The 24,120-nt window shown below is 33.7% G+C and overlaps 1 protein-coding gene across 1 annotated transcript; it reads right to left on the bottom strand.

Moving 5' to 3' along the window:
- Positions 1 to 19,377: 19,377 nt before the first annotated feature.
- Positions 19,378 to 24,120, bottom strand: LOC106451652 (DNA polymerase I A, chloroplastic/mitochondrial-like). Its single transcript, XM_013893603.3, has 11 exons — positions 23,859 to 24,120; positions 22,802 to 23,534; positions 22,527 to 22,718; positions 21,308 to 22,444; positions 21,126 to 21,221; positions 20,798 to 20,890; positions 20,522 to 20,716; positions 20,340 to 20,432; positions 20,046 to 20,252; positions 19,860 to 19,949; positions 19,378 to 19,770 (listed from the first exon to the last, which is right to left on the bottom strand). The coding sequence occupies exons 1-11, from the start codon at positions 23,978 to 23,980 to the stop codon at positions 19,609 to 19,611; spliced, it is 3,120 nt and encodes a 1,039-aa protein (XP_013749057.2). The 5' UTR covers positions 23,981 to 24,120; the 3' UTR covers positions 19,378 to 19,608.

Below are 24,120 nucleotides of genomic sequence, written 5' to 3'. Positions count from 1 at the left end.
AATCAAATTTGTCTAATTATCGCTTAAATATTTTATTAATATGGTCTAAGAAGATTTTAAGTGATATCATAGTTTAATTTATTAGTTTTTTTTGTTAATTTTTAGAAGTTTTTGTATTTAAGATTTTTTTCCATATTAAGCTTCTATTTCTTTCACAGAATATATATATATATATATATATATATATATATATATATATATATATATATATATATATATATATATATATATATATATATATATATATGTATATATCATAAAAATTACCATCAAATCAGTTTTACTTATTTATTATTTTGTTTTAACGAAAATACACTTTTTAAATAATTTAATTTAAAATAAAATTATATATTAATTTGCTGTATTTTAACAATTTCATTGATTTAATTAATTTGCTTTGGTGGATAACTTAAAAAGTTTTCATATGAATCGGGGAAAGCAAGCTTATGTTGTTATATTATATTTATTTTGTGTATATAGAATCTATATACAATGCTAGTGTAATAAAGAAAGAACATTATTTTTTTGTAACTTCAAAAAGATACATTATTACAATTTGAAATGAATCAAAATTGAATAAAATGGTAATTAAATATTTGTAAATCTAATTGTTTAGTTGGATTCTCATGAAAAAAAAATCGATTGGTTAAACAAATGTTTCAAAATTTGTTGTGGTATTGTTTTGTCTATAAATTATAAAATTTATTGAATTAATATATTTAATTATTGCATCCTTAAATAATATTTTATTAAGACATTAGAAAAATATGTTTTGAGTTGTTTTGTCAAATTGTACAAAAATCTATGCTTTTTCATATTTGTAACTTCAAAAAGATACATTATGACAATTTGAAATTAATCAAAATTGAATAAAATGGTAATTAAATATTTGTAAATCTAATTTTTTTTTATCTTGTTTAGTTGGATTCTCATGAAAAAAAATCGATAGGTTAAACAAATGTTTCAAAATTTGTTGTGTTATTGTTTTGTCTATAAATTACAAAATTTATTGAATTAATATATTTAATTATTACACCCTTAAATAATATTTTATTAAGACATTAGAGAAGTATGTTTTGAGTTGTTTTGTCAAAATTTTACAAAAATCTATGCTTTTTCATATTTGTCACGAAAATTTATATGTTAAACTTACTTTTACAAAATTCTTAACTTTGTCACGAAAACAAAAATCTATGCTTTTTCATATTTGTCAACGTTCTCACACTTTCTAAGAATATATTAACTTAGCCACTTACTTTTTTTTTTTACAAAACAAAGTATCGGAGTCTTGAAAGTTGAATTCATATTATTGTAAATGTACATAAAAGTTTGTGATTATATACTTAGTGGTTCTTTATATGTGTCCAAGAAAGTGTCAATGGCTTAGTGGTAACTGTCCTATATATATATCATACCAACCCGGGTTCGATTCTCACCTTCGCATTGTTTTTTTTATTTTTTACGAAAAATAAATGAGATGATATGGCAATTTCGGGTTCTCTGATTGGTTGATTTTTCTATCCTATGTGGACACCCTCTCCATGGCTTATATCCCCTTTTAGTATAGTATAGATTATGTTATTAGTAATAGCCTGATGGTGGCTAGTTCTCGAGAACAGAGTTTATTTGATATTGGTTAGGCCTTTAAAGTTGACCTATATTATTTAAGAACATGTGGTTTGTATTGTGCATATTACGAAATGTAAATTTGTTGAGTAAGTGGATTTATTGACACATTAATGGAAGTAAACAAATAATATATTTTGTTGACAAGAAAAAATACAAATAATATATTTTATTAGTTGTTTACGTAAACGTGCGGTGGCTTGTTCAAGCTCAAAATTTCCTATGCATAACAAAAGAATACCATAAAAAGGTTCCACTGTCGCACAAATTGTTGGCCAATAGTTAGAGCTTGTGGAGGCCCTTCTTAGCGATCATTGCGATAGAAATATTCCTGAAACCCTTTTATGTAGTGTGCTTATTTGTTATCGTTCTCAAAACATTTTGCAAAATAAAATCCGTAATAATATTCGATATTTACCAACAAATAAAATTAAGAAACTAAAAACCTAATTTAAGGATGAGGATTGAGGAGGACGAATATTTACCCTAGTATTACAATAAATAAAGACATTGATTCTTTAATACTTAATAAAAATCCTTATACATTTACAATTATTTAATAAGTGATGAAATAATATACGCTAGAGGAAAAAATATCATTTATTACTAAAATTTACGAGGAGAAATGGTCGTTATAAATTAACGATAATTTTTAACAAGTAGTTTACGTGGAAAAACTAATTCGTTGTAAAGCAGAAATAAATTAATGTGAACAAATATTTATGGTAAAACACATGTTAATTTACGACGATTTTACGATGAATGAAAATATTTTTTTAAAGACGACGAGTAAAATTGAAATAGTTGATAGGCTATACCTAACTTATTTCTTCATAAAGTCGTTGTTATACTGAAGTAAAAGACTTGTAATTGTTTTGTTATAAATCTGTTGTTAAATTCATACCTACCATTGAAGAAAATTTCATATACATATATATATGACATTCTCTTGAGCCTAAAATTTTTACCTATGATATTCTTTTGAGCATGGAAGACACAAAAAAAAACAACATAGAGATGTGAAGGAAAAAATGTCTAGTGATGGCAATATATACGAGTTACGAAGTTAGATGTCTACGCACAAATATTCTGAAACGAGAGTCATGAAGGAATTTTTCAATGGGCTAGAGATATTCATGTTCTATGCTTGCTGTATCCCGATCACACATGAAAACAGTAAGATGTTATGTCCTTGTCAGAAATGAAAGAATACTAAATTTCCCGTGATAAAACTGTATGGAACAGCTTGGTAAATAGAGGTTTTACATCACATTACTATATTTGGTTTCAACATGGAGATGGTTATGGTGGGAATAAATTAGTAGTAGTAATAGTAATTTTAAAATGCTGGTAATAGTGATCAAGAACCAAATCATTTGCATAATGAAAATGAGGAGCAAATGATTGATCATGATAGGGTTCACGACATGGTAACATATGCATCTTTAGAAACTACTACAACAATATCTGATGAAACTCAAAATTTTGAAGAACCTAACTTAGATGCAAATTTTTTTAATGAAATGTTAGATGTTGCGAATTATCTAATCTACACTGGTTGTAGAGAAAGTGTCTCTAAATTGTCTCTATCAGGTGGGATGATGGATATTAAAACTAATCATAATTTATATAAGAATTGCATGTATGCATGGGCCGAATTGTTTAAAGAGTATTTGCCAGAGGACAACGTGTCAGTCGATTCTTTTTACGAGATTCATAAATTGGTTTATAGTCTTGGGTTGCCTTCGGAGATGATTGATGTTTGCATCGACAATTGCATAATCTACTTGAGGAACGACAAGGAACAAGAGTGTTACTTAGGAAAAAAAAAACACAATTTAAACCGCAAAGACGTGTGCAGAATAGGATACCGTACCAAAGGATGTGGTATCTATCAATTACAAACATGTTGAAAAGATTATATCAATCCCAAAGGATTGCTGAAGTGAGAAGATAACATGCTGAACATGTCTAGAAGGATGGAGAGGTCACTCATCCATCAGATGCAAGACCATGAAAACATTTCAATACGAATCACCGCAGATTTCCCTAGAAATATTTGAAATGTTTATCTTGAGTTATGCACATATGGATTCAGCCAATTTGGAGTATCTGCAAGAAAATATTCGTTGTGGCCAAGTCATTCTTACGATGTACAACATACCACCAAAGTTGTGCATGAAACGAAAATTTATATTCTTGAGCATATTATTCACTAGTCATAAGCATCTAAAGCGGTCACTGGATGTTTTTCTACAACCACTGATAGATAAGTTGAAGAATTTATGGTCAATAGGATCCAACACATATGATTGTTCAACAAAAACAAATTTTACGATTCGAGCAGTTCTCATATGGACCATAAGCGACTTTCCGGCATATGGGACGCTATCTGGCTAGGCTATCACATGAGAAGTTATCTTGTCCATATTTTCTTGTTATGACATATGAGTTTCAACTGAAGCATGGTAGGAAGACATGTTTTAATTGTTAACCATCCGTACTGAAGAAACAAGACATTGTTTAGGAACAAAAGAGTTGTATGCGACACTCCTCCTCCACATTTAAGTTGAAAACAAATTGAAGAGCATATTGATTACTACGGTGCTGAAAAAACTACTTATCGTGGGGGTAATCGGCATATTCATGGAAATATGCTTGATTATTATGGAGTTCATCACAATTGCCACAAGAAGAGTATATTTTGGGAGTTGCCATACCAGAAAGACCTGCTTTTGCATCCAACCTTGATGTGATGCATATAGAGAATGATTTTTTCGACAACATCATAAACACAATATTTATATTCCAGTTCTTATATTCAGACTGTCATCAAAAGCAAAGACAACGATGTTAAACTAAGTGGCATCATAAGTCAAGTTCCTGATGGCTATGTTTCATATATCACTAGATGTGTTGAACAAGATCAATATTCACATGGATGATGAGTCATGATTGTCATGTGTTTATGCAAAGTCAACTTCCATTTGCATTTGCTGAGCTGGTTCCAACAATTATACATGAACCGCTTGCAGGTGAAATATTTTTTTAAATACAAATTAATAACATATTTTTTACTTAGTAACTAACTACTAATATATTTACTTTTGCACTATACAAGTTAATGAAGCATTTTTCAGGGATCTAAGCACACATATGTTAATTGAAGATGTCATCCAACAACTCAATGACAAACATTATGATTTTATTGTGCAACTTAGAGAATATATTTCCTTTGTTTTTTATGTCATGGAACATCTCGTAGTCCACCTTTCATATTAGATATAACAAGGTGGACCTATTCATTTTTGGTGGATGTACCCATACGAGCGATCTATGAGGCAGTTGAAAGGAAAAAAACAAAAAATCTTGCAAAGGTGGAAGGTTCCATAGTTGCTGGGAGTTTGACTGAAGAACATCGCACTTTACATCCTATTACTTTGTGCCAAAAGTACATACACAAAAACGAGTTACACGTAGATATGATGATGGTGGTATTGCGCCAACATATATAGTTGATGGTGTTCCAAACATCTTTTCCCAAATCAGGCGTTTGGGTGGAAAATTGAAACATGTTTGGTGTTCAAGTCAAGAAGACCCCAACAGTGCCAGCACATATGTTCTTCTCAGTTGTGAGGATAATATGGAGTGTTTATTTGAAAGGTAAGGGTTAAAAGTCTACTCAATTTATATATATATATATCTTATTCTGTTATTTTGTGGCTTATTTACTACTAAAGCGAAATAAGTGATACCACGTATATCCACAGATGAGATGAACAAACCAAAAGATCTACACTTTTGTAAGTGGTTAAAGACTCATGTACTTACATATTTAAATTAATAATATGAATTAATTGAATGTTTGTGTTACTTTTGTATTAATCAAAATTTTGTGTTATTTTTGTAGTTAGGTTGATTATGATGATCCATATTATCCCACATGGCTTCACAAATTCGTTCAAGATCCGGTTGCAAAGATCACACATCACCTATGTATTTCAAATGTGGCTTTACTTTCATACTTATGAATATGGAAAACGTTGGGTAACAAGGAATTACGGAATGTGTGAAAGGTGAAAAAGATTTCTATGGGATCTTGCAAGAGATTATTGAAGTAGAATTCTCTGGTTAGTAAGATGAAATGTGATAGGCCATGGATTTTACCCACTTTTAGCCATGGTTTATAAATGTTTTAATATATATTTACTACGATATAGAGTCTATTTAGAGTGTTTACAGGTTCAGGGACGATTTGGAAGAAAGTGGTGATTTTGGTGTCTTTTGGAGCATTTTGAATGCAGAGCTGCAAAGACGCGTCAGATGTCTAGCTATGGATGAAGACCTTCCCAACGTTATATTGAACTTTTAGTTAAATTTCCAATGCCACCAGTTTGAGGTCAATCAGCATCCTATAGCAGAAGTTATGCCCGTTTTACTGAAAAGTGGTCAGTCTGCCTCGCGAGAGGAAGCTGTCGAGGAGACTGTCGATCGACGGTTTACCCTTGGTGTCGATCGACGGTGATGCCAGAATACGGGCCGAGCATATTTTATGACTGACTGAAGCCCAGAAGCAACTACAAATTACCAGAATACCCTTAGACGACCTAAAACCCTATTTATGTATTTTCTAAGCCATTGTTGACGGCTACACTTTCTTTTATTGATTGTTCTTAGTTAGGAGAGAAGGGAGGAACTCCTTCAGAGTCCTCTTGGAACTCCATTGGTTTTGGTTTTAATATCTATTGCAATTTCTTCTATTCATCTATGATTTCTATGACAACTATCATGTCTGAGTAGATCCACCTGCTAGATCTAGGTTTTTTAGGGTTTTGAATGAACTTCTGAATTATATGATTGTTAGGATATCTATAGATCTCTACACCAGGGTAGCTTGTAATACTAGGATCTAGAGTAGTTGGAAAATCTTGAGAGTGTGACTAATTCTTTGAACCTAGAATCATAGGACAATTGAGAGGCACAAGAGTGCAATCAATTAACGGAACCCGAATCCTATTGGATTAGATACCTAGGCGCATACTAGCGTTGGTCTAGGAATATTGTTGAAAATAATCGATCAGATCGATAATGATTGCCTAAGACCATTTCTATCTCAAGCAGACCAAGTTAGCTTCATCTCATATCCCCAGATCAAAGATTCCAGAATTACTTGGTTTTCTGCTAATAAAATTACACCTCGAGATATAATTATCTGTGGAGATGACCCCCTTTACAACAAGCATTTGTGTCAATGCAGTAGAGGCACATGAACAATAAACCGATGACATCCTTCTTAATGATTTACATAACCGTGAATATGAAATTGTCCTGGCGATGAGACCGATGAAGAAAATAAAGACGAGTTTGATGAAAGTGATGTACAATATTGTGATGATAACTTAAATGATGAATCTGAATAATGTAATATTTTCATAACTAATATTAATTAATGTTTCTTTCTGAAAATATTAATATATTTCATTTATAAATGATTTCAGACTCTAATGATGAATTAAGATTTAATAAATGTCTGTGGAAGTTATGACAATCATGTATAAATATATGAAGTATTATATGGTTTGGGGTTTAGGGATTTAAGTTTAGGGATTCAGAAGTGTTCCTCGAAAAATCGTCATAAATGGTATTTGGCGCAAAGTCCACTTTACAAGAAACACTAGACGTGGCACATTCTCGTAAATGGTATGCGTCGTAATTGCCTCGTAAAATGACAACGCCGGATGTGGTTAATTTGTCGTAAAGAAAAAACACAAGCTAGGCTATCGTAAATTTACGATGACCTTACGAGGAACCCTATTTCTATATCTATACTTCGACTCATTTCACTCCCCCACTTTTCGGCTGTTCCCCTCAAACTCACTTCCACTCGTTTCCCTCGGCAAAAGGCGTAATTTTTTTTTTAGCTAGTTAAGTTTAGGTGGGATTTATAGAGATTAAGTTGTGGAATTGGATTTCAATTTCTATATATAATTTTCTAATTTGAATTTGTTTTAGATGGTTCGTAGAAAGGGTCCACCACCACATTATAGTGAGACATTCTGCACTTGAGATCCCACATCTAGTTCATAGGGTCCTTCTACGGCTCCGGATTTTGTCCCAAAATCTCATAATCATTATGACTGGCACATCCACCTGCACCTCCGGTTCCTCCCTTTTCACCTCCACTCGCTCCTCATGTGGTTACAAACGATGCTCCTTATGTGGTTACAAACGATGCTCCTCATGATCAGGTTACTCCAGACCGTTCTCTTCCTCCCCCTGCAGCGGGAGTACATCATGATTTGTTGTTGTCGCCTGATGCACTATACTCTCGTTATACCGTTGAAGATCTTTCCGCCCAGCTGGGATGAGAGGGTTTAGATGTGTTAGATCCCGATCTACCACATGAAACTTATATATATATATATATATAAACTATTACTATGATTTAAATAATATATTTTTACAATAAATTTATTTAACTTATTTATTATTATTTTCCAGGTTTGGGGTAGACGGACATGTCCAACAGAGTGGTTAGTGGTTTTGACATGGTCAAAACCAGTTGGTTTAAGTGTTTGGCGGTTAGTACAAAAATAAAATTTAAACAGTTAATTTCTTAATTAGTATAATATATATTTTACCATTGTTTTCTAATATTCATTCTCAAGAAAAAATAGAATTGGTCCACTGGGATTAACGAGAAGATTAAGGAAAAAATTGTATTGAAGGCAAAGACGTGCCTATGCAACACCGTCTCCGACTGGAAAGTCATTTGGGAGCTCATGGGCTATGAAGCAAAGCCCCCTCTCTCACAAAAGATGTATGGAATGGTCTCATCAGCTATTGAGCTAAATCCCACTCAGTCCGAATCGCAGCGGTGCTCCACTACTCGTTCGACGAGTGATGAGCATCGACATTTGTCAATGGTTCACACTTCAGGCCAAATATGCCACTCAGGCGTTTGTCTGCAAAAGGTAAATAAATGTTATATTTCAATATTTTTTCTTTAATTATAATTTTATTAACTGAATTTGATCTAAATTTTATTTTGTAAGCCGCAAAGAAAGGCGGAGAGCAACCATCGCTTTCTGAGCTTTTTGGGCTACACACTCGCAAGGCAGTCTTTTCGTGGATCCTATGTCAGAGAAGATCCACAATGACGTGTCTGCTCAGGTTGCAAAATGCTAGACTCAGCTGATGCAGCAGTCTCCAGATGAGTAGCCCGTCCAGTTGTCCATGCACAAGATTTTTAGAGATAATATACAATTTCATGGTTTTTTTATTTAGTACTTAACCTTTTTGTATTTTAATAATTTTATTATTTAAGTATTTTTTATTTTCTTTTGCAGATTGTCCATAAAAAGAGGCGGGGGATAAGAATATTAGCGATATTCCATGATCAACATCGATTTATGCCCAAAGAAGGGAAGAAGAGTCTTCCCGGATGCGGTCTGATTTGGATTCTATCTATGCAAGCTCGCATGGAGTCCTTTGAATGTCTTCTCGACCTTATGGCGGACAGAAATCCATAGATGCAGAGGATGTTATGGAATAGACGGGTAGTACTCGGGATTCCAGATCCACCTTCCTGATCCGCGGATAAGGAGGCAGCTTAGTTAGAGAGAACGATCACCAGAGACTAGTTCCAAGACGACGACTTCCTCCGCTAGCTTTATTTTCAGTTTTGTTTTATACTATATATTTGAATATTTTTGTAAATACTTTTAATTATTTAATAATATTTATTGTTTAATAACTTTTATTATTTAAAATTTAATTATTAAATAATTTTAATAATTTAATATTTTTATTGTTTAACAAATTTAATATATTATAATTTTTAAATTTTGGTTATTTTAGTTTTTTTCTAAAACAAAAATTCAATATTCAGAGATAAACATGAAGACCTTACAATGAAGTACATGATAATTCCTCATAACTTTTTACATATTTTTACTTGGACGTAGATGTAAATTTCTCATAAAATTTTACAAGGAATATATGAGGAGGTACATGTAAATTTGTCGTAAATATTTATGAGGAACTAACATCGACTTCCTTATAAACTCGTCGTGTTGACACTATTTAAACGACGAGTTCACTTCGAATATTTACGAGGACTTTACAATGAAGCCTTACGAGTAATTTATGACGAACCCTTTCCTCGTAGGTTAAAGACGATTTTAACGACGAATCGATGTGCCTGAAATTTAAGACGAATTTTTTTAATGGTGTTTTGTGACTATTTTGATATCATTATTTATTCGTTGTAACACTTTATTTATGACGAATTAATAACATATCGTTCATCGTAAATCCTATGTTTTGTTGTAGTGATAATTTAAATAAAATATTGCTAATGTGTTGCTAAATTAATATTACAAAATATTATTTTGTTCATATACGTAATACCAAATTTGAGTTGGAGTATGAATATATATAGATAACTACGTTAGTGTTAACCGATATTAGTACTAATCATGCTATAGGAACATGAAAAAGATTCAATACTATTATTAAACATTAAGTTACAATCTTTGGTTTCACCAAAAAAAAGGTTACATCTTTTTGTCTGTTGCAGACGTTATGTATATTACTAGATTCTAATCCGCACATCCGTGCGTATAACATTTCATTTATAGATATAAAATTTTATATTATTGTGTATAAAATAATTTATGATAATATATTGCTGTCATTTTAAAAATAACTTAATAGATGATATATAGTTTTTTTTTTTTGACAGCAAAAAACATTCACAGACTCATATAGACTCTGTAAACCAAGGTGGTAACTCTGAATCCATGTGTACGACGAAAGACGGTTGTTGCCGAGCACTACGTGCCAAACTATTAAAATGATATATAGTTCTAAATATTAAAATTTAACATATGTTAACAATTTTATTTTTTGTAAAAAGTATTACTTAATTTATGATATTAATCATTTTAAAAGGTGAATGATATTTTAGTCACTTTAAACGGTGAATGAAATTTTATTTATTTATCTTAATGAAATTATTTTTTAAAATATATTGGTTTACCAATTCAACATAATTTTAATATGTTTGCACAAAAAACATAATTTTAATATGTAATTCATTAATTACTTCTATTTTAATATAATGTAAAATATACTTATAAAATTTATAAAATTAGCATATAATTTCATTATATTGTTTATAATAAAAAAAACTAATTAAAATTAATTTATAATAATATTAAGCTACTAATTGCGAAATTAATCAGTGCATTAATTAAAAGAATATTGAAAATTTAAAAAAAAAATTGTTAGATTATTTCTCAACAGATTTTGTTATTCCTAAAACTAAAATTTAAATTTATAGTTAAAATGAATTTGTTATTAATATCCTTATAATTATTTAGAAATGTTATACATTAAATAAACTAATGTAAACAATAAAAAAAATTATTTGAATATATAGACCTAGACTTCTAGTATGACTATTTTGTAGTAGATAAAAATGGTACTTCTCTTTTAATAGGGAAGATACTAATGGTTTGTCCGAGTTTGGCGAGAGTTGTTTGTCATTTTTGTAATTTGATTTTGATTTCAGTTAACATTGTGTATATTGTATATTAATTCTTGGAGTTGCTAACTGTATAGATTTGTTAGTTTTCTATTCTGTTATTATTACTAGCCTGATGGTCGCTAGTTCTCGGGAAAGGAGTTTATGTGATAGGTAATTTGTTTAGGCCTTGAAAGTTGACATATTTTTTTAATAACATGTTGTTTGTATTTGTTTGTACTGTGAATATTACGAAATGTAAATTTGTTGAAGTGTATTTATTGACATATTAATGGAAGTAGATAAATAATATATTTTATTAGTTGTTACGTAAACGTGTGGTGACTTTAGTCAAACTATATATTTTCTATGCATAACATAAGAATAGAATAAAAAAAGTCATACTGTCGCACAAATTGTTGGCCGATAGCTGGAGCCTGGAGGTAGGCCTGGGACGGATCCGGATATCCGAGAAATTTGGGATATCCGGTTCCGGATCCGGATCCATCAGATCCGTGAATTTAGTATTCAGATCTGGATTTGTGGTTTTCGGATATCCGAATTTTGGATATACATCTCGATATTCTATTATCCGTGGATATCCGGATCCGGATCTGTAAAAATAATTAAAATAATATTTTTTTGAAAATAAAATACTATTTTTTTAATATAATACATAGATCAAATATTTATAAATATATTTATATATGTCTATAATATTGTAAAAAATAAAATATAATATTATAAGATTAATTCATGTATAAATATTAATATAATAACAAATATAAATACTAATGAAATTTAAAAATTTAATGTGTTTTAAAAATACGGATCCGGATCTGGATATACAGACCTAAAAATTAAGATATCCGGATTCGGATTCGGTTTGGACGGATCCAAAATTTTACTATCTGGATTCGGATTCGAGCACCCCGAATATCCTATTTTCAGAGCGAATCCGGAGCGGATCTCAGATCGAATCCGGATCTCAGATAATAAGTTCCAGGCCTATCTGGAAGTGGTGAAAGCCCTTCTTAGCGTTATTGTAATATATATGAAAATGGAAAAAATGGCATATCTAGAACTTGAGTTTGTCCAAAGTAGAACTTTTAGAAGATTATTTAGAAAATATGATTTAAATTCCTGTTAATACCATAATACCTTTAAATTAATATATATATATTAATCTGAATTACAAATACTATTACTTTGTAATTGATTTAATATTTAAAAGGTAAAAACGTGGGAGAAAATATAATGTGCGAGATTTATTGTAGATTTCATATAGATTTACAAAAGATATTAACCAAAATATGAAATTTGGCTATAATATGATCCTACGTAGAGTAGAACATTGCATAGTGGGTGACAAATCTACTATTCCCTAAGTGTAGAGTTGTCAAGCCTCAGGTAGATTAACGATATCTTGCCAGAATAAAACCGGACAAATTATAGGAAATGTAGAATATATAATAATGTTTTGTTTACTTTATATGTCAACGATAGATCTGTGTACAATACTTAGTATCCGATTTTCTAAACTAAGTAGATGGACATAATGAGTATTCTATTTTCAGATAAGACATAAAATAAAATATAATTTTACTATTTAAAAAAAATTAAAGCATATAAATAGTCATACTTATGTACCTAATAATTTTTTTTTAATTTTTTTATATTTTAATTTACTATTTTTCCTATTACAGAATGATAAAATATGTTCAAAATGACCAAAAAGATCAAAAGTTGTTCCTCATTTTTCAAATTCTCTCTAGAAATGTTCCTTAAACCCTTCTGTGTACTGTGCCTCTCTATTATCGTTCTCAAATTCCATTTTTGAGTTGTACATAGTGTTTGTGGTGGAGCTCTGGCAAATTGGCATAGTCTGATGTTCATGTAAACGGTGTTGGCGTATTTGGAGGTAAGTGATCTGACGTACGTGGACATGGAGGCAGTGGAAGACGTCACTGATGGAGAACTCAGCCGCTCGACTAATAATATTGCAATAGCGTAGTTCCAACTAAACTTGGCTGGGAGGTTGTAACTGAGAGCTCATTTTGTAAATGTGAGAGTTAACTGCAATAGGAACTAAACACACAATAACACAGGGTAATCTTTCCAAGAATTACGACTACATGTCCTTTTAAAATGAATTTACGAGTATCATTTTTAAAAGCATTTTTTCATCAAGATCAAGACAAACCTTGACTTACTCACTTATGTTCAAAGACTTGCACCAAATCTCTTGAACTGCTCATGTTTCTAACCCTTAGTGTTTTGCTACTCCTTGCTCGGCCTTTCAAAACTTCTCTTAGCTAAAAGCACTTTTTTGTGTTGCCCAACAAAGACAATTCCAACACCTCTTTTATAGGAGAACCCTAAGCCTAATGATCTACCTAATGAAAACTTTTCATTTCCGGTTATTCAACGATTAAGCCTATCTTCCTTAACACATAAGATCGATTGATTCTTCTCCAATACTTCCCTCAAGCTGACTCCACGTCTCATGCTCATGCTCTGTGTTGTAGTTCATGTTGCACTTCTTGAACTACTTCAACTTTGCTCCGATTGTATATTTTTTTTTTTTTTTTGAATTATACAGAGGTATCCTGGCCTCACAAAAGTGATCCAGACTAGTCACGTGTTGCCACGTGTCGGTCCTCTGTCCCTGGCGATGCCGAAATGTTAATTCCCCAGTGGCCGGGATTCGAACCCAGGTGGCGGTACTCACAGCTGTAAGCCCTTTACCACTAGAACTAGAAGCCCCGATTGTATATTTTCACATTTTTATTTGATAGATTTTATGAGACCTTGTGGTGATTTAATTTGCAACACTTATCTAACAGTTTTAAGCCTGTTTGAAACCAAGTATGTCGTTCAAAATTTTTACTATCTCAAAAGAAGAGAAAAAAAGACGATTCGAACGTAGTTGACAGAGAATCTAATGTGGTTTAACAAATAAAGCAGTCCAAGGTTTAAAAGGACAAATTTTGGTCAGCAGATAAAAAAGATTTTGGAGTTTTATTCGGTAATGATTATGACGATGCTAGAAAGAAGTACATATTGACATTGAAAAATGAACAGATGGTAAAAGAAAGAGGCAGTGAAAAAGAATAGGCAAACACCATCATCGTTCCTTAATTGCTAAAAAAATCAAAACTTCGTATATTTGTTGCATCCATACATAAATATAAAGGCAGATAAGAGATAAAAAATAACGGAGGATGCCGAATCTAAGCATCCCAAACACCCCATGGCGTTACCTAATACTTATGAACATGGTACGGATGATGACGAATCTTCTTCATCTGAACTATTCTTACTTTCTATATTCTTTTCATCACAGAGAAACAGTAATTCCTGATGATAACTAATATCTGTATGGTTTATGTTTGAAAATGGTAACAAACCTAGCATATTTATATAAATGTTAATTTTTGTCTGATGGAAAGGGTTAAATGTCTTCCTACTCTTATTACATTTGACGTACTACTCAGTGCTCTATTAGAGAAAAATAGAGTAAAATATCATCAGTTTATTTATTTGTGATGCAATAGCTTAAGACTGTTAGATAAGTGTTACAACATTGAACTCACTTGCTCGATCACGAGTCTCAGCATCCCAAACACCCCCATGGCGTTACCTAATATGTACTTCTTTCTAGCATCCTCATAATCATTACCGAATAAAGCTCCAAAATCTTCTTGAGTTTTTTACACATAGACACTTTCTCATTTTTCAATTACACTATAAGACATTTTGTGTTTGAGACACACTTTCTCATGCCAAAAAGACTCTTATGACCCTAGACTTTATTATTTCTTTCATTGCATTTATGTTTTTAATATAAAAGTTGTTTCTTCTCATCACATGAATCTCTCTCCTCTTCTTATTCCACTTTATGTTTTCATTTATTTTTCCTCGTAAAGATGTCATACTAAATTATACATAAAATTATCTATCTTTTAAGATCTATTTTCATATATATATATATATATATATATATATATATATATATATATATATATATATATATATATAATTATATATATATATATATATATATTAACGTGTAAACAAAATTCAGTGTAGACATAGACACCAAAGCGTGGATAGTAGAGTTATATACTAGTCGTGGACATGTACATCTTAACACGAAGGTCGTTGGCTGATAGCTTTAAGAGGTTATTCTTCGCCATAGTCTCTGGAAAGGAATAACCCACATAACCACGTTTCCACCGTTACTCTCACCGTCACCGGCACTGCTGAGGCCACCACCACGATCGAGCGGTTCCAACTTGCTAAAAATATCATTTTTGGATGCTGAAGATTTACCATGTGACCACATCCAATCCAACGCAACTAGCTCCCGATCTCTGATAAGACAGCTCTGATCGAGCTCCAATGGATAAGACATCTCTGATCGAGCTGTCTTATCGTAGATCGAGAGCTAGTTGCGTTGGATTGGATGTGGTCACGAGGAAGTCTCCAGCAGATTGATGTACATCAGATCGAAAGATGAGACCTTTAGCGAGTTAGAACCAAAACTCGATCGTGGTGATGGTGTCGGCCGTGCCGGTGACGGTGGGAGTAACGGTTGAAACATGGTTATGTGGGTTTCTTCTTCCCAGAGAATATAGCGAACAACAAGCTCTTAAAGGTGTCCATGTCCACAACTAGTGTATAACTCTACTATCCACGTTTTGGAGTCCACGTCCACAATTAATTTTGTTTACAAGTTAACATACATATATGAAAATGGATCTTAAAAAGATAGAGAATTTTATATATAATTTATTATGACAATTATTTTTATTTAATATATTTTAGATTTTGAGAAGCAAATGAAATATGAAGTACAATAAGAAAAATAATAAAAAAACTAACATTCTCATTTTCTTAAGGGTATAGTTGTCCAAAAATCCAGTAGACCCCACAAAAAAGTGTATCACAAGTGGAAAGTGTCTATGAATGTAAAAGAAACTCAAAATGTGTCCTAAAGAGTAATCTACTCATTTTTTGCAAGTACTTGAAACTATAAGTACTCGTTTTTAACAAACCAAGTACAAGTCCAAAATTTTAATACTCGTACAAGCCAAGCCGAGTACTAAGTATACCGAAAATACCAAGTACTCGGCTTGTGCCCACCCCTACTATCATGATCTATCATCTGATCTTCTTGATGATAATTATATTCATTATACAAATGATTCAATTCTTCATTATTACCAGCATCCTCAAAATTATTATTACTACTAATATTGTGGTGTAAATCCTCTGTTTACTAAATGCTTCCATACAGTTTCACTATGTGCAAATTTTGAATTCTTGCATTTCTGACAAGGGCATAACATATTACTGCGTTCCTGCGTGATCGGTGTAGAGTCCGCTTGGTACATGAATGTCTCTAGCCCGCTCAGAAATGCATTCGTCACTCTCCCATCCGAATCATTATGGGAATACATCCAACTCTGTAACTCGTAGATATTACCGTCATCCGCCACTTTTTTTAAGAATTTGTTTTTGGAATTTTTTTTTGGAAATTGTTTTGGGAATTGTTTTTTTTATAATTTTTCTGGAGTTTTGTTTTCTCAAAAAAAATTTCTTCTTTTCCCTTGTGTGTTGTGAGAGAGTGAGTTGCGAGAAATGACATATATATAGAAATTTTTTTGAGTTTGGTAGGTGAAGTACAACAATGATTTTACTAGGGTTTTACATCTCTCTTACATCGGTTTTACAAGGAATTTACAACGAAATTAGGCAATTTAAAGCGCATTGAATACACGTTTTCACCAATAAATACGGTAACATGTTTCGTCGTAATATCCTTGTAAAATTACGACGAATATTTTTCGCGACGTACTTTCATCGTAAATGTACAAGGTATTTACGACGAAACGTTTTCCTTGTAATTTTACGTCTACGTTATGACGAATTTCTATTTCGTCATTACGGAAATGTTTTCTTGTAGTGTGATTTGAAGTTTTTTTTTTAATTTGAAGTTATTCTTATTGATCTGAAGTTTTCATTACAGTTTTGTTTCCTAAATACATTCTATGCAAGCTTATGCATTATATTTTGTATTGGATAAGCTTTGAAAATTTGCAGCCCAAGATATCTCTAACAAGTTGGTTAGGATAAGATAAGCTTAATTTAATCCTAATAGTATTAGACTATTAGTAATTATCTATTACTAAAAGGAAAAACCAAAGTTCTGCTAGCACAATATATTGTTGTTGAGTTGTGACAATGAGATATAAAATTTAATAGTTCAGTTCTGACAGATTTTATAAACATTAAGAAAGTTATTCTTATAAATCCTAAAAACATGTGAAACTTTTATCTTTAAGTATCAAATGGTTGTCAAACAAAAAAAAGTATCATCTAAATTTCATCTTATCTGATCAAACCAGTTACGAGTAGCATTATATATAGCAAATAGATTAAAGAAAATTATCTTATTTTCACATGAAATTCCGTATTGTTTAAGGCTTGTTAATCAACCATCAACCATAAAAATATATTTAAAGGTTATGGTTTGTAAAGATTAAAGATCTTGTTGTATATTAGATACATTTGGTGTAGAATTTTCTTCACACCAAACTATTGATAATGTGTGACATTGTTGTCTTGTTTTCCTCTTGAAAAGTTTCAGATCAGATGGTTAGCTAAGCAGAAACTTCAATTTTGATCTTGTGTCCTCTGGTTTTCCATTCTCTTATCATCGCTAATGTCTTTTCTACTTCAACTTTTTCTTTGTTTCAATTTTTGAAGACTATCTTCTCTTCTTTTCTCCTTCATTGAGCCAACATTCTGCTTTGTTGGTCCCATATTAATGCCCCAGATGCTCTTAATTATCTCTTGTGATCGTCTCAGATGCTCTTGATTATCTCCTATCCAAGTACCTTAACAAGACCCTGCCTGACCTTTCTAGAATTGCTTCAGATGGTGTGGTTCTTTTTGCAGGTCTCCCTGGTCAGCAAATGGTCTTTGGGCAATATTTATGTGTATGGGCAATCATCTACTCTTGAGCAAGTTTTTGGCTGTGAGTTAGGCTCATCACTAATATGGTATCAGAGCCCAAGGTTTGGCCCAATATATGATTCTCATATAAACAGTTTTCTACCTATGTAGCCTCTAAAAGTGGCCCATATTGCTGTGTATTTCCGAGATGTTGGGCTTGGACTATTTCCATTGGACCGTTTCCCATCCACGTCTCGAGGAGGCCTATTAATGTTCCACATCGTTTGGGCAAATGGTCTTTGGGCAATATATATGTGTATGGGCAATCTTCCACTCTTGAGCTAACTTTTAGGTGTGAGTTAGGCTCATCACTAATATCCATAATGATAATACTCTTCTTTCCTTCACTCTCCATTTACATCAACCCCATCTTCACAAAATTTCATCGTCTTTTGTTGTACTTCGATTGCAGTTACATCGTACTCGTCACTCATTTGCTCTATTTTTACTGTAAGCAAACTATTGATAAGTCCCTGAGTCAATCACTATCCATCACCTGAAATTCTCTTATCCTTTTTTCAAGTGAGTGAGAAGCATTTTCACCAGCTTCTCTGTATCACTATATTTCTTCTTAGGTCTGATCCTTTGAAAAAATTGGTCATGTCATTTTCACTCTAATTTGTTCACTCTCTACCTTTTTGTTTTAATCTATTATCTATTATAACCATATTTAAAATTACGCTAGGTGTACGCGTGTAGTGAAGTAGCGCCTAGCATCGAATCTATTATTTAGAAATTAGACGTTGTTTACTTAATGAGTAGTTTTAGGGCTTTTATCTCATTTCACAATGAAATATATTAAATATGTTAATTATTCAAGCAGTTGATATATGGTCATGTGGTTAGTGTTCGCTTACTTAACGCATTCACATTGTATTCTTCACTCATTTGCTCTTTGTAGCCACTTTGTACTTTTATTTTTATTTTTAGGTTTAATGAAGTCAAATGATTAAAATGTCCTTGTCTTCAACAATTCGCCTGCAAATCTCATTTTTGTCTTTTCTTTTTTTTTTTTTGCGATTTCTCTGTTTCTTTTTTCTTAATCTTGTTAGCTTTAACTGAAATATAACAAATATATAACAAATATACAAAATGATGAACTTTAAAATTTTCACTAATGATTAAGTAACCAAATAGCATCAAATCACCACGCAAGTTTTTTCAGCGACTATGTGTCCTAGATGACACGTTTTCGAACAGGGATTATAACATAAGTTTGCATTCAAACATTGTCAAGTTAGATGAACAGAATAGAGATCTATTTACACTGCCCACTGTATTAAAGGCTTTTCTAACATTTACAACAGAAGAAAAAAAAAGGCCGACACGCCAAATCTACTACCCAAACACTGCCTCATGGTCACCAGAACCAATAGCCAAAAATAATATTTCTTCCTTTTCCTTGAAGTGTTGTCTTGTTCCTCTTAAGCTTATTTAGCAGCATACCAGTTCTGAGCACATTTCGCATCAACCGATAAATCTACTGAGAGTATATTCTTGCCGTTAAAGGGTTTAGCCATGCAGTCCACAACTATATCCTTGGCCATTTCCGCTGACTCCATTGGTCCTTCCAAGATTACTTCATCGTGAATCTGTTTCCAAGTTGTTGTTACTCACATTTTCAAACGAATAGAGGCTAAAAAAGTGTACAAAATCAAAGCTTATATTCTTCGTTTGTTACCTGTAGAAGTAATTTCCAACCAAGCTCCTTCAATTGTTGATTTGTCGTTATTTCCAGCATTGCACACATTGCAACATCAGCTGCACTTCCCTGTAAGTGTGGATCATCGATGCTCAGAGTCGAGATTGGTGAAATAGCAAAAGGAAATCAGTATTCTGATAAATCAAAAGGAACGAAATGGAAAACCTGCACTGGAGTGTTGATGGCTGCTCTTTGGATATGATTCTTCTGTGCACGAGACTGATATGCTGGGAATCTACGAGCCCTTCCTAAGAGAGTGAGTACATAACCATCCTTGATAGCTTCTTTCTTACGCAACTCTTGCCATTTCCTTACTTCTTGTCTGTCATTGTACCATAGATTGACCGTCTCCTGAGCTTCTTCTCTTGAGACCTTTAGAGGATGAGAAAAAATAATGGCATTGTTGTAGCTTAATCACACATCAAAGTTGATCAGTGCTAACATTAATATTGATACTACCTTCCAATCTCTAGAAAGCCCAATTGCGGTTTTCCCATAGGCAATTGAAAAGTTGAGCATCTTAGCCTTTCTTCTCTCAGAAGCAAAGGCGTCCTGAGTATAAGATATCCACAAACAGTTAGGCACAAAGCTTATGTCAACTACGATGGATTCTAGACCAACTGTAACAAGGATAGATCTACCTTCAACAAGGGTACTGGTGGCTTGTCTTGCCCAGGTTGCGGATGCCACTCAAGGAGCACTTCCCCATTTTCCACAGCTTTACGAATATGTGGATACATATTCATGGCAGTCCTCGAGTGGAAATCTCCACCTGCTTTGAAAGCTTGCATCATGCTTTTACAACCAGCAAGATGTGCCAGAATTCTAAGTTCCAGCTGAAGACAGAGGAGGAATTACAGTCATAGAGTGTACCCAACCGAAAGTTTCTACAACAACATCAACTTTGTAATTCTCACCTGCCCATAGTCAGCCACAATAAGTGAATTTCCAGGTGCTGCTACAAAGGCCTTACGAATCTTGTACCGATCCTTCTCCAACGCAGGTTGGTTCTAGACAGATAAAGTAAAGCTTTAGTACCAAACTCTAGATGCAACTACAAGATCATTTACTTAGTGTTTGCCAAGAAAAATAAAACTTGACCATTTCACATGAAATTATCTACTACTAGCTCTAGGTAACAACAATACAGAAACAAACTAACAAAAATTTACAGTATGCTCGGTTGATTACCAAAAATTAGGTTCAGGCAATGTTGGTTTGGACAAAAAAATATATATACAGTACCTGCAAGTTTGGCCTCCTAGCTGATAAGCGGCCAGTTTCTGTATTGATATTCAGGGAGCAATGGACTCGACCATCTTTGCCTGATACATTACTTCCCTGTCAGACATGAAAAACAGTTCCATAAACATCAATCAACCTGAAGGAAAAAAAATTGAAAATTCAGAAAGCACAAAAAAAATTACCTGTAATGGAAGAATAAAATTTGAGATTAACGAATCTATGGAGCAAACTTCACACAATGAGGCAATAGCATGACAGGCCTCCTTTCCCCTTTCACCCCCTCCAAACGCTGCATATGCTGTTCCATAAGCAGACGTGTCAACATCCGTCTTGGCCTTTTGCGCTTCTGAAGCTTGTTCTAGTAGCTGAGCATCATCATCTTCTTCTGCACTTGTATCTGTAACATCCTCCATAAAATCGTACCCAGCAGAAACTTTCCCAGCCAAGGTTTTCAAAGTGACCCCACTAACAGAGGGCCAACCACTGGCAGTGAACGTTTCAGTTGAGATTGGGGTATCGCTGATCCTATGCAACTTGATGTTTCTGAACTTGGTAGGTGCCTTTTTGCCCTCTTCAATAATCTTGTCAATGTTTGGAATTTTGAAAAGCTTTTCAACCGGAAGCACCTCATCATTCTCACTGTTAGAAATGCCACCAAAGAAGAGCTGACGCAATTGTGTGTCACTGCCAACGTTCATATATTTTGCATCGGGGCAATACTTAGACGCCCAATTTCGAAACCTACTCACAGCGACTTGCTGCTCTGCTTTGGCTACTTTCTCAATCTCAGCCAGGTAGTCCCTATCCACAAGTATCCCTTCCGCTTCCATTTTGACAAGAAGCTCACCAAAGGGTCGCCAGAACTCATGGTAAAAGTCCAACATTGTCCTTCCTGAGAGTAGCTTTCCATCAAGACGCCATTCTTTTAGTTGCAGTTTCTTTGACATGCTCTCGTAAAGCTTCAGCGTGCTTATTGCATCCAAGGCAGAGTACGATATCCAAGCCTCTCGGTCTTCTCGCTGAAGCTCTTCAACCGGAGGGATGACAATTATTTTCCCTTCTGTTCCGTCTTTCTTCAGCTTTCTCTTCCCAAAAATAGTCTTCATCGAAATTTTGCCGAGGAAATCTGCTTCCTCCTTTGTCTGTGTGCCCCCAAGAACTCTTGGGTCGCTTGTAAGCGCTTCAAGCGAGTAACCACCCTCTGTCCGTCTCGCGGAATCCCACAGTCTCGCCATGTGCATTGTGTCAGCATGAAATCCAGAAAGCTCAATTCCATGGTTTCTAATAATGTGGCTATCAAAGCTGTAGTTGTGCCACACCTGAAACGAATAAAGCCAAACATATCAAGGTTTTAATTCAACATATCAAAGATGTAGTTGTGCCAGACTGTTTGAAACTCACTTTTCTGATGGATGAGTCTTCAAAATAAGGTTTAAACTCGGCCAAAACCTCCCTGCCGTTTTCACCAAGAACATCTACCCAGATGCAAGATTTTCCATTCCCAAAATCTGCATCTGACCCGCAATAGATACTAAAACATATCAGTCTGCCATGGTCTACAGGTGTTTCATCCTTCACCTCAATATCGGACACCTATAAGCATTGAAAAAACAAGAATTACAATAGAACTCATAACTGTAAAATGACTAACTTAAACAGAAAAAAATGAAGCACACCTCTGTATCACAAGAGTGAACAAGATTCCTGTATTGATCCACAAGCTTAGCCACCACATTCCTCGCAGCCGGCACAGTATCAACAACAACAACCTTGTCATATATTCTCCTTAGGTTTGCTCGGACTTTCGATGGTTCGTTGCTTTTCTCCACTTTGGAAATGGTAACTGGATTCACATTGCTTGCTTTACCAGACGCCTTTCCGCTCACAAGAGGTTTTGGTTTTCCATCTCCTTGAAGCCTCACAACCTCCAAGTTCTTGTTTGGCGACGTCACAACAGGTTCAGACTGCATAACGCCAATCGATTCTTTATGGAGTGTAGCAGAAGTACTGTTATTACCTCTAGGCTTGACTCCATAATCAATCTTCTGAGAGGTTCTTCCATAGGAAGGGGCGCTAGGTGGAGTAACTGGGATGGATGAGCCGCTGAAATAAGAAGCATCATCGAGGTTTCTAGTAGCAACTTGGCCATGTCTTGCTCTAAACTTATTTGCTTCGTCCCTCCAAGCACTTACAGTTCCAGGAACTTGATGGTTCACGGTTTCTCCAACTTCTGTCTGGTTCCCAACTTTGTTCGTCTTTGGAACCATCCTTGCCCTGTTAGGCTCCGACAGAAGTATCCACTCTCCATTGAACACAACAGAAGATGGCCGCTGATGAACCGGGTTTTGGAATCCATGACAAACTGTGGAGGTCGAATACCCAACACTCCCTTCTGTGGAAGCTAATCTCCTGAAATTCACAAGAACAAAATTCAACTTAAAACCCACAAAAGTTACAAGACAGAACAAATTCAAACTTCAATTAAATGAAGACACAACAAAGCTATTGCTTTCCCTGAAAATTGAACCTAAGAACTATGAAACAGAGAAGATTAATCCACAATCAAGTGAACTCTTAACAAACTAAAACATCAACAAAGACACCAAGAAGAAGAAGAAGAAGAAAGATTAAAACTTTACTGAAGACAAGAACACCACTACAGAAACAGAGCAGATTAATGGATAATAAGGAACAGACGAAGAAGTAAGAGATGAACAAAAAAAGAGTGGAAACCTTTGAAGGGTTTTACGGCAAGGCACGAGGAAGAAGGAAGAACGAAAAGGCGAGAAAGGGGAAGGAGATAAGTGGCGAAGGAGAGGGTTGCTGTGGGAGGTGAAGGAAACCCCCATGGCCATAAGCGAAGCTAATCGACCCAGCTTGAAGAGAGTGACTCCTCGCTGCAGGCGCGAAGATAAAATAGGGTTTATGGTGGCGATTTTTGTCGGTTTCAAGCAAGTGGAGAGGAAGACAAGATTGTGGCCATCGCTTGAAGACG

Source organism: Brassica napus, chromosome A5 (assembly GCF_020379485.1).
Source record: "Brassica napus cultivar Da-Ae chromosome A5, Da-Ae, whole genome shotgun sequence".
Classification (NCBI taxonomy): Eukaryota; Viridiplantae; Streptophyta; class Magnoliopsida; order Brassicales; family Brassicaceae; genus Brassica; species Brassica napus.
This window is presented reverse-complemented; position numbering and strand designations above follow the sequence as displayed.

Excerpts from the sequence above, each read along its gene's own strand:
- LOC106451652 (XM_013893603.3), bottom strand. The coding sequence starts at position 23,980 with ATGGCCATGGGGGTTTCCTTCACCTCCCACAGCAACCCTCTCCTTCGC. Across the intron at positions 20,891-21,125 it reads CTAGGAGGCCAAACTTGCAG|AACCAACCTGCGTTGGAGAA; the intron begins GTACTGTATATA and ends TTATCTGTCTAG. Across the intron at positions 20,253-20,339 it reads GGCTTTCTAGAGATTGGAAG|GTCTCAAGAGAAGAAGCTCA; the intron begins GTAGTATCAATA and ends CATCCTCTAAAG.